The sequence below is a fragment of the Alligator mississippiensis genome, chromosome 4, assembly GCF_030867095.1.
Source record: "Alligator mississippiensis isolate rAllMis1 chromosome 4, rAllMis1, whole genome shotgun sequence".
NCBI classification, from domain to species: domain Eukaryota; kingdom Metazoa; phylum Chordata; order Crocodylia; family Alligatoridae; genus Alligator; species Alligator mississippiensis.
In genome coordinates, this window is record NC_081827.1 from 41,502,307 (window position 1) to 41,514,481 (window position 12,175).

The window sequence follows — 12,175 nt, forward strand, 5'->3', positions numbered from 1 at the left end:
TAGCTAGTCAGCACCTCTGCAGAAAGGGAACTGGGGGTTGCAGTGAACAAAGAGCTGAATAAGCTGAGCCAGCAGTGTGCCCTTGTTTAAAGAAGGCTAACTGCCTACTGGGCTGCATTGGTAGGAGTGTTGCCAGCAGATCAAGGGAGTAATTATTCCCCTCTATTCTGCACTGGTGAAGCCACATCTGGAGCATTGTGTCCAGTTTTGGGCCCACCACTCAGAAAGAATGTGGGCAAATCAGATAGAGTCCAGTGAAGGGCAACAAAAATGCTTAGGGGGCTGTGACATATGACTTAGGAGGAAAGACTGAGGGAACTGGGCCTACTTAGCTACAGAAGAGAAGATGAGAGTGGATTTAATAGCAGCCTTCAACTACCTGAAGGATGGTTCCAAATAGGATGGAATTAGACTGTTCTCAGTGGTGGCAGATACAGAACAAGGAGCAATGGTCTCAAGTTGCAGTAAGGGAAATTAAGGTTAGATATTAGGAAAAACTTTTGCACTTGGAGAGTAGTAAAACACTGGAACACATTACCCAGAGAGGTTTTTGAATCTGTATCCTTGGAGGTTTTCAAGATCTGGCTAGATCCTATTTAATGTGCATTAAAATAGGCCTTTGCTGAGAAGATATAGTTGGGGATGGAGGAAAGCAAGGAAGGAGAGGAGCAGATTAAGAAGTGTGGACTTCTGAAAAGCAGACTTTGACTTGCTCAGGGAACTGATGGCCAGGATTTCATGGGAGGCCAGTCTGAAAGGAGTCCACAGGAGCTAGTTGTTCTTTAAAGAAACCATACTGCGGGTATGGGAACAGACCATCCTGATGTTCAGGAAGACTAGTAAATATGGCAGAAGACCAGCTTGGCTTAGCAGGGGAAATCACCAATGAACTAAACTACAAAAAGAAAGCTTATAAGCAGTGGAAACTTGGACAAACAACTAGGGAGATGTATAAAATATTGCTTGGGAATGCAGGAAAGAAATCAGGAAGGCCAAAATGCAATTGGCATTGCAGCTAGCAAGGAGTGTGAAGGGTAACAAGAAGGGTTTCTACAAGTTATTTCAGCAAGAAGAGGAAGATCAAGGAAAGTGTGGGTCCCTTACTGAATGGGGGAGGCAACAAAGTGAGAGATGATGTGGAAAAGGCTGAAGTACTCAATGCCTATTTCACCTCAATTTTCACAGGCCAGGTCAACTCATGGAATACTGCACCTGGCAGCACAGTTTGGGGAGGAGGTGAGGAACCAACAGTGGTAAAAGCATAGGTTATAGACTATTTAGAAAAGCTAGACATGTACAAGTCTATGGGGCTGGACATGTTTTACCCTAGGGTGCTGAGGGATTGGCCAATATGATTGCAGAGTCATTGGCCATTATCCTTGAAATATCATGTCAGTTGGAAGACGTCCTGGATAACTGGAAAAGGGCAAACATAGTGCCCATCTTTAAGAAAGAGAAGAAGGAGGATCGGGGGAACTACAGACCAATCAGTGGAATAGGTTCCCAAGGAATCCATTTCTAATCGCTCAGAAAAGAAGAAGGTGATTAGGAACAGTCGGCATGGATTCACCAAAGGCAAGTCATGCCTGACCAGCCTAATTGCCTTCTATTATGAGATGACTGGCTCTGTGTATGTGGGAAGAGCAGTGGACATGATTTAGCTTGACTTTAACAAGGCTTTTGATGCTGTCTCCCACAGCATTCTTGTGGGCAAGCTAAGGAAGTATGGGCTGGATGAACAGACTGTAAAGTGGATATAAAAGTGGCTGGATTGTTGGGCTCAAAATGTAGTGCCCTTGGCTCAGTGTGTAGATGGCCACCAGTATCAAGTGGAGTGCTCCAGGGGTTGCTCCTGGGGCTAGTTATGTTCAATATCTTCATCAGTGACCTGCAAGATGGGATGGAGTGCACCACTTATACAACTGCAAGCAGTGCAGCACCAGGTGCTTTTCAAAGTGCTCGGTGCTGGAATGTTTGCCCTCCCTTATGATGTACTAGGAAAATGCACATTAGCCTGTCTTAATGTGCATTGACTAAAGGACACAGTATTTAAGTGACACTTAATGCACATTAGCCTGTTTTAATGAGTATTAGCTAAATAGCATGTTTTTAATTGATACTTCAATGTGCATTAAAAAGGCTAATGAACATTAAAGTGTGCATATAAACATGCCTGTGAGACCTAGAGAAATTGGAGGATTGGACCAAAAGAAGTCTCATGAGGTTAAATAAGGACAAGTGTAATGTCCTGCACTTAAGGCCGAAGAATCCCACACATGGGTACAGGCTGGGGACCTACCAGCTATGCAGCAACTCTGCAGAAAAGGACCTGGAGGTTACAGTGGACAATAAGCTGAATATGAGCCAACAGTGTGCCCTTGTTGTGAAGAAGGCTAATGGCATACTAGGCTGAATCAGTAGGAACATTGCCAGCAGATCAAGGGAGGTGATTATTCCCCTCTATTCGGTACTGATGAGGCCAAATCTGGAGTACTGTGTCCAGTTTTGGGCCCCCCACTACAGAAAGGATGTGGACAAATTGGAGAAAGCCCAGTGGAGGGCAACAAAAATGGCTAGGGGGCTGGGGTACATGGCATCTGAGAAGAGGCTGAGGAAATTGGGCTTATTTAGTCTGGAAAAGATAAAACTGAGAGGGGGTTAATAAGCCTTCAGCTACCTGAAGTGTGGAGGTGGGAACTATATAGTCTGGAGGAAAGGATCTGGGGGTTACACAACCTGGGAGTTATGTGTCTCACTGGTGGCAGATGACAAAACAAGGAGCAATGGTCTCAAATTGCAGCAAGGGAAGTTTAGGTTAGATATTAGGAAAAGCTTTCTTACTAGGAGGTTAGAAACAGGTGACCCAGAGAGGTTGTGGAAGACATCCTTGGAGATTTTTAAGACCAGGCTAGGCAAAGCTTTGGCTGGGATGATCTTGTTGAGGACTGTCCTGCTTTGATCAGGGGGTTGATCTAGATGACCTCCTGAGGTCCCTTCCAACCCTAATTTTCTATGACTATGATTTTTCATTCATTTCTATATACTATACACTAGGATGCTAAAGCAATCCATATAAATATATATGCATATATGTTCCCCAACAAAATCCTTTGTGAAATTGTAATTAAGATTTCATGATTCAATGGTTTGAGTATTTTTTTTTACCTTTCACGAGAATTAAGAAATTCAAAACCTGGCCTACAATTGCTCTTTGTTTGCATACAGGGGAAAATGCACATCAGAGAACAATGTATCTATTAATTTGTTTCACATTTAAGGCACTAATCCTGCATGCTACTTCTTGTGGAGGTACCCAAAAACCTGTGGGATTCCACATAGATGCAGGTCTTGATTCACGTAAAGACAGCATGAAAAATCAGAGTCCTGATGTGTTGCTTTTTTTATAGTAAAGTGATGTTTTAAGTGTTCTAAAATGATCTAGGCACTGCAGTATATATTGCACTATATTTGTCATGCTACAATGTATTTCCCACATTGTAATATATTTCTGAAAGTACCTGGAATTACAGATCTAATCCTGACAGGTACTAAGCACTGCCTGGGGGTAATACATACATCAGTGCTTTCTAGGATTCAGCCTACATTGAGGACCGGGGACTAATTGCCATCCATGTGGTAATAGTCAAGAATTTGGAAAAGTCTTTTATGTTTACTGTGTATAACCATAACAAAGGCCTAATGCAGGATGATCGCTATGCAGTTAAGATTAAAGGATTCAAGTTCCTGGTGCTTTTAATAAAAACAAACGTGGTTAAGAGACTTCCTGATTTTTCTCTAGGTATAGTTTTGGGGGCAAATTTCAGATAGGCCTAAGAAGCATAATATTAACTGTGTATTTCCCTGGTTTGTATCTTTGGAGGTTTATTCATTTATTTAGTTCTAATGCTCCACTGAAGAGATAGCATCCTGAACATTTTTGTTTGGATTTATATAAAGGGTTTTTTTCTGTTTGCTTGTTTTGACATTATCCCATAAAAGGCAGGGTAAGGAATCCCCCCTCATAGTTTGCTGGCCGAATTCCCACTCCATAGGCATGTATGTCCCTGGTACTTAGAAGGTACATAAGAGTGTAGTTAATTTCATATTGCATTCCTAATATCAAATGTCTGGAAGCATCTTTCTAAGGCCTACAGAGAGAGAAGGAAATGTGGCTGTCAAGAAGCTTGGGGTTGAGCTGCTTCTCAGTTGCTGTTTCAGGGAGTATGGGGGATAATGAATTATTTCTTTGTTTCTACAGTTCCCTGCTGTGGGTCATCACTCATCAGGTCCCATGTAGGCATCCCTAGAGAGTGATGAGAACTGCCCTCCCTCCCATTTCCCCTGCTAGTCCATGATCTATAAGAAAGACTTCTGTCTCTTTCATCTTAGTTTCATGAGGTTTATTTTGACATCCAAAATCCCAGGTTCTGCTAGCTTTAGAAGACTGATCAGGACCTCATTTCTATCCAGTTAGTTTGCAAGTGTCCTCACCCTGCTGGTATTGGTAGATCCCATATTGATTCCTGAGACCCTGATGAGGCAAATCAGTTTGTGTCCCTTTTTCCATACATCTCCAACACAGGGTCATCAGAAGGTAGCAAGTTAAGGCTCTGGGGGGAGGGGGTTAGGAGACACTCCAGATCTAGCTGGGGGGAGGAGAAAGAAAACAGTGGGAGGGGGCTGATAAAGTAACCAAGATAAAATTGGTTATTAGGGAGGTCCTATTAAACATCTTTGTTTTCATAAGGAAGGAGGTGATGACCCTCTGAAGAATCATTGGATAATCTCCTCTCTAATTTCCCCTCAGTAGGTCCATGGAAAAGCAAGGGTAGGACAATCAAAGAAGTTCCCAAGCTCCATGCTAGCTTTAATCCATCCTCTCCACAGCCCTTGCCCTTTCCATGTTTCCTTTCTATGAAATACAGGCACCAATTGTGGGAATGAGGTATGCATTTACCAATGTCAAAGAAAAGAAAAGATAATCTAGAACCAGAAATCTGTGTGAAACTACAGAAGATGTAACTATGCCATCTCTTTTAAATATATATATCCATCATTAACAATGATGACAGCCAACAGCTTTTGCTCTTCGTTAATTTTGATTATGAGTTTTCATATGGGATATGGGGATTTTTTCTCCTACACAGGAAAACAAATGTCAGATTGACCTAAATGTTGTTCTGTCTTAAATTTCTTTTGAGTTCAAAGGAAATTTATATAAGACGTTGTGTACATCAGAAACATCTTTAGTCTTTTCCTGGGAGTAGCGTAGTAAATGGGCCTAGAAAACTCCGATGAGAAAATATGATGAGCAGAGTTTGTTACATTTCCAGGTCATTTGTGCTTGCCAAGTATGGTTCATATTACCACTAAAAAATACTTACAGTCTTAAAGACCAAAATACCAGATGTTGAGGCTCTCAAATCCCCAAACATGAGCTGCCAGCTCATTACAGCAAACCATAAAGAAACGTATGATATTTATCAAATAAAGAGCGCCAGGTTGAATAGGCTGGTAGAGAATGACTTGCACAGTATGGGGGTGAGATGAGAGCAGCTAGCAAACAGATATAGACTCCCCTTTATGGTAATACTGTGCAATAAGTCTGATTCCATTTTCAAAATAAAATAGTAAGGAATATACGTGTATATTAGTTTTTACTTCCTGTCTCTCAACGCCTCCAGCATTCATAGAATCATAGAGAAGTAGGACTGGAATGGACCTCCATAGGTCATCAGTCCAACCCCCTTCCTGAGGTAGGATCATCCCTATCCAAACCATGCTATCTTAATCCATTGTCTAACCCAGTGGTTTTCAATCTATGGTCCGCAGACCCCTGAGGGTTCACAGACTACGTCTAAGGGGTCTGTGAAAGATGAGTATGATAAATGAAAAGTATGTGAATACTCACACTTACAATTAAAGAGGGTGTGCATCTCCATTAAAACATTTTTAGGAGTCCACAAATGAAAGAAGGTTGAAAATCACTAGTCTGGCCCCTTAGCAAAACTACACAATCAACCCTGATGCAAAACAGTACCTAACCTGCAATAGGTTAAAGCCGGAGGGGCGGGGGAGCATGATGGCCAATTTCTGCTACAGTAAAAGTTGTTAATGTACACTCAAGAGATCCCAAGAACAGGGTCATGCCTCCCCCCCCCCCACCCCCCTACAGAGGAAATCAAAATTAAACCTTGTCAAACAGTTTAATCACAAGGGAAAATTTAACATTTGTTCTTCTCAGCCAACCCCCAGAAACAACCCTCAACATTTGATTAATGATCATGCAATTTCATACAGTCATTTTTACTAAAAACAAAACCGTTTATTTTCTAAAGAAATTAGTCCCATTTCAGAAATCTTGATATATTCCCAGAAAAGAAAGTACAGGGAAAAAGTGGGATTTTCCCCAAATTTCCATCTGAGAGAGCATGAGAGTGCTCAAGTGGGAATGTTATATCCTGTGTGAAAGAGCTGAAAAATATCAGCTTGGTTATACTTGCCTAAAAATGCCTAATACCTCAAAATCAGAACAATTCTGTCAGGAAGGGGGTTCTATGCCCTAGTCAGAGCACTGTAAAGGATTTACCTAGCATCTGTTCCTGGTAATTCTTTCATGAAATAGGGCTCCCCAGAAACCAAAGCTGGAGCCACCTGTATGTGTGAGGTAAGCTATTTGGTGATTTATTTCCTTTGTATGCTCTGACAATTATACACTCCAATGTCCAAATGAAAAAAGTTGAATCAAATTTACATTTCAATGGGCAGAATCATTTTTATCTTCCACAGCTGCAACTTCAGAATCATTTTCCCCAGCAAGCCAAACACTAACCTGACCTTGACATAGGATATTCCATTATTTATGTATATGTATTGATCTTATGATAATACAGATTCGTACATAATGTAATGAGCTGGGTAGGGTGTGAAGAAAAAAGCTATTATTTTTCTGTTTCTAGATTTCTGTTATTTCAGCTTTACTCCTGGGGTGGTGACCTTAAGTAGATGAGGAACACTGCTTTGTCCTAGAGGTAAATCTCCTCTGAACATCCTCTGGGGTCAGACCTGACCCCAGTCATATGGATATTAGCCATGCAATTTAGAATGACACAGCTATAATCTCTTATTGTTGTTAAGGGTGTAGTTCTTCATTACTGTGCTCAGAAATGGTGGGCACTGGTGACTTTCAGGAATCATAGGCAGCTGGTCTTCCTAGTTAGCATTCTGGCAAATGTTTCTTGGAAGATCAATACTGTGCGTCAGAACATCTCCAGAGCATATTGGCTACATGTCCTGCTCATCCAGCATTGCCAAGTTTAAGGGCTACAAGGGCCACCTTTGGGCTCTTTCCCTTCAAGTGCCAGGAGTCGTGGTGGCTCTTTACTCCCCTGCCTTCCTCCCAAGTGGATTCTTCACTAGTAGCTGCCCAGCTAGCTCTAGTCAATGGAAATAAGAAAGTGATTTACACACAAAATTTGAAGATAAGATACAGATTAAATCATCCAAATAAAACTACAGTCCACTCACAGTGTATTACACACACCCTACATTATCAAACCCATTAAAGTTCCCTGCTATTGTCTAGGAGTAAATATATATGGTAGCTTTATCCTATTTTACCTAATAGATGTCTAAGACTTAGCAGCCATTTTGTTGGCTACAAGGACCGACTCACAGGATTATAATGAATTCTAATTTATTGTATGGGATGTGAAGTTACCAATAAAATCATAAATGCAAACTTTGACTTATGAGGGGTACTGGCTGCCTTAACACACACTCACACACACAGAATTGCTGCAATAGTAGTGTAGCACCGATGTTGGTTTATACCTACACGGGGTCCTGGAGTCTGCTGTCAATGGTCAGCTTCCTCCAGGATGATGTCTTCTCCAGAAGGGGGTCACCTGCTTGTCCTTCTGTATCGGTAGATTGGGTGCTGGATGAGGGGGGTGCCACTGAGGGTCACACTTCACTGCCTTTTATCCCTTTCTGGCAGACTTGTGTGATCCCCCAGCATCATCTTGGCTGTCCCACATGGGTCTTGAGTAGTGCATGACAACTATCAGTCACAGTCACTGGGGTTCCGCCCCATGGTGTAGTTTTGGGAGTCCACCCTTGACTTGATTGACTCAATGGATATATTGTCATGGGTTACAGGAATAGTCAATAAGGTGGGTGCACAGTTCCAGTAATCAGTTCCTTGGCTTGATTAGCGTAAAATAGTTTGTAGAGTAGAGTTTTGTAATGGTAAGTTCCTCTGGCTAGGCTATTGTCAATTAACAGCCAGAAGTTCTTGAGTTGTAATTCATACTTGCATTCACGCAGGGGACCAGCCCAATATAGTAGATTTTATCACTGTACAATTACAATTTCAATGCAATTTTTAACAATGGTCCAGGGTGTAACTTCATTCTACAGGGACTACATTCTTTAAGGGTTTAAAAGTATAAAATATAAAATACAAAATGACCTGGTAAAGATGAGACAGATGAAATATAAAAATGCACTTTGAGAAATATATAAAAATGCAATGTGAGCTAGTGAGGCTCAAAGGCTACTGGGGACAGTAAGTGGGGACAGGTTAGCACCAGGATATATTTACCATTTTTTAAGTTGATATTTAATTCTTTTGTTTTCTTTAGTGACACTTAGCTCAATCGATATATACATGTAGTTTGTAGGTATTTCCAACAGAAAGCCACTTCAGTTTTCTGGCCTGCTCTGAGCCTTGCCACACCCATGCAATGTGTGTGCTAGGTCTCTGCCAATACTCAGAAGGAAAAAGAAATGCACAAAATGGGGGGTTCAGGCAAGAAGGGGCTTCTTGTTACAATTTACCACAAAAATGTGTATCAATACTATACATTGTTCTCCTATTCCCACAATGGCGGCCTTATGTCAGGAGTCAGACTAAATGGGAGATGCCTACCTGAACTAATATGCCTAGTTGATAGGAAATTTTACTTCAGGATACAGTAAAACACAGCACAGAAAAGAGGACTATCCATCCATCTTTTGGCCAATAGCATCGTAGTAGTGTGAAGGGAGGAGAAGGAAGTGGGAGATCTAAGCTTAAGGACTACACTTATATGAAAGAGTTTGAACACACATTTCCCACTTCCCGAGAAAGTCTCCAACCTAAACAAGACAGAGGGCATCTCCCTGTGAAGCTTTCCCACTGGGTAGAAAGGAATGCAGCCACCATGGGGACGGAAGACCATGCAAGATGGAGCCTGACTCCATGACTTGTGAGTTAGACATGACCTTTTGAAGGAATGAAGCCCTGGGCTCTGCTATTCTCATGCCCCATGCCATTTATGTATTGTGTATGAAATAATAAATACATAAAGAGCGTTGAGAACAGGAGCAAGAACCCAGTTGTGGGTTCTTCCAAGGAAAAAAGGAAGTCTTTCCCTTCTAAGTCAGGGGTAGGCAAAATCCAGCCCACAGCAGACTCAATTTTCCTACAGCCTCTGCAGTGGCAGGTCCTTCTGGTAGCTTCCACTGGACCCAGCCCTGATGCTTGGGCACCCTAGCCCATCTTCCAGGGGATGGGACTTGTGCAGATGAACAGGGCATTCAGCTGGAAGGAAGATAGCAGGCAGGGCCTGGGAAATCCTAGGATCTTGGGATAGTGACAACATGGAGCCAGGGCTAAGGCTGGGGCAAGGCTGCAATACGCTGCCCACATGCCCCTGCAATGAGCACAGGTTCTGCAGGTAGAGATGTGCAGGGAGGAGATCATGGCTCTGCCCCAGCCCCATGTCATCACTGCCCCAAGATCCTGGCCCTGGCCCTCTCTTCCCAGCCACACACCCTGCTTGCGTAGCTCCCATCCTGATCTCCATGGCAATCCCAGGATCATGAGGCCATGACAGCACAGGGCCAGGGCTGAGGCTGGGGCTGGAGCAGAGCCCTAGTTCTACAGACCCATGCTGTCACAGCCCTGTGGGCCAGATTTGCCATTTTGCCCATTCCTGTTCCACGCCATTCCAGGTGAATACTCAGTTTCCTAGACCACAGAGTAGAATGACCTCTTGCTTGTTCTCCTTCTGACCTATCCCATGAGTCTTCATTCCTGACTATCAAATAGGCAGTTTCAGTGGGAGGGGTAGAGCTAGCCCCATAATCTGGTACATAAAGCTTTTTCATGGGAAATGGCTGATGTAGGTTCAAATAGCCAGAGCAGTCTTGGGAACTGAATAGGATCTAGAACCCAAGGACCAAATCCAATTTGGCATAAAGGCATCCAAGTGTTATACTTGTGTCCAGATGTAAATTATTGGCACTTGCACAGATTTTAGATTCTGTTTTTACATTGGCAGCTTCTCTTGTCTTTATGAGACCTCAGAAAGGCCACATATGCTCTGTGGCAATCCTGTTCTGCCTGGGTTTTGTAGCTAATGGCATGTAAGTCCTTACAAATGGGTCCACAGAAAAAATATTACTTCTGACTGGGAGAATGCGGATTTCTCCCGTCATTTAACTCAGTAGTCTAGTGGGAGACCTATGTTCCACCCTCCTTCCCCCAAGAGACACCTGCATTTCCCACTTTCCAGCAAACTCCTCTAACCACAAAGCCATGGGGTAGGCATTGCCCAAGTACCCTTTCACCTTCCTTTTCAAGCTGGAGCATTGGGCAGCCAAGAATGGAAGAAATGTGTTGCCAGAAGGAAAGCAAGCCACAGGGAACATAATTTGGTGAAATGGTGACTGTTTTGGAATGAAGGGGCTGTAGCTCCTGCCTCTTGCCCTTTCATGGGGCAGAATCTATCCCAATGCTGTCTCTCTTCCAATGACTATTAAATATAAAATGCAGAAACACCTTTGGGAGTAGGCCTTTATCAGACCCTTTCTTCTTCCACTCTTTTGTGTCCTACCCACAGAGATACAAAGTGTAATCAAAACACAGAGTTTCACCTTAATTCAATGTTATTGTATAGCACAATATTTAAACACCAGAAACACCATCTCATCTACATGAGATGTTGACTGCACAGTAGCTGAATAATACTGTGCAGTAGCAATAATACTGTGCTAATATGCTACTGTACAGTATTATTGGGCTAATGTACAGTTGTATCACGTAAAAGGCTTTCACCAGCACTACTGCACAGTAGCTCCAGTTGCTGCACATTTATTTAATACTTGATTATACAAATACTAAAGAAATATACCGTGAGCACTGCACTGTAGCTTCTTGTGTAGACATGCCCTGTATGTGCCCAAACCTAAGAACATAATGTAACACTGTCCTGAACAGGGGCTGTGTTGGGGTTCCTGGTATGCTTGAATACTACAGTTAAAGTGATATGTACATTTTTTCCTTGTTTTTCAAACCTGAACCATAACTTTGGTGTTTTGCTTTGCAGCTTCCTCTACCAAGACGACTTATGTGAGCTACAGCAATCATACAAACTGAACAGGGACAAGAAACACAAACGAAGACCTGCAGTATGTGAACTTAAAAACAATGACTTTACCATCACCAAAAACTCAGTCTTGAAAATATCTGTAGACCACAGCTGAATCAATAGTCAGTCTTTTAAAGGATAAAGATTAACTAAGAGCTAAAATCAGAAAGGGCAGGGGAGGAAAAAGCCTAATTTTATAAAATACAGACTGAGTGTCAAACTTCTGAACTGTTCACTCACAAAAGGAAGTAAATCACAAAAGGAAAACAAATGTTAGCTTGTGAAAAAATGCTGTTGAAATAAACCATGTCTGATGTTATAATTGTAAGTACTTTTTTGTGATTGTGAGAATTTCCATTCCTGTCCCACATTGTTCAACTTGTACAACAAGATGAGTTTGTTTCTTGTGATGGCTGACTGAATTGAATCCCTGGGTTGTGCTAAAATAAATGCAATGGTTGACGCATGCAAATTTTTATACAAAATAATTTATTTCTAAAAATAAAGGAATGTTTTGCAAATGTTGAGACTTGTTTCGTTGCAGTTTTAAGGAAAAGAATTTTAAGTCCTGACAGTGTTGTCTATTGTTTGTTTAGACTGTGCAGTAAAGGTGGGGTATATAAATAAAAGAAATAATCATGGCATCAGAGGAATGCAGTGTAAAGTATAAGCATGTTGGTATGTGCGTGTGTGAGTGGGCGTGGTGTGTGTGCGTATTCCCTGAAACAGGTGAACTTCTTTGTTAAAAACTTGTGACT

At 42.0% G+C, this 12,175-nt stretch overlaps 1 protein-coding gene across 4 annotated transcripts in view; it reads left to right on the top strand.

Annotated features, from left to right (window-relative positions):
- GRM8 (glutamate metabotropic receptor 8) overlaps positions 1-11,942 on the top strand; it is a 583,772-nt gene extending 571,830 nt beyond the window's left edge. For all 4 annotated transcript variants that reach the window (XM_006266273.4, XM_059725916.1, XM_059725917.1 and 1 more), the window contains one exon: positions 11,376-11,942. In XM_006266273.4, coding sequence (XP_006266335.1) covers positions 11,376-11,425 — 50 coding nt within the window. In that variant the 3' untranslated portion in view covers positions 11,426-11,942. The remainder of the gene's footprint in view (positions 1-11,375) is intronic.
- The last annotated feature ends 233 nt before the right edge of the window (positions 11,943-12,175 follow it).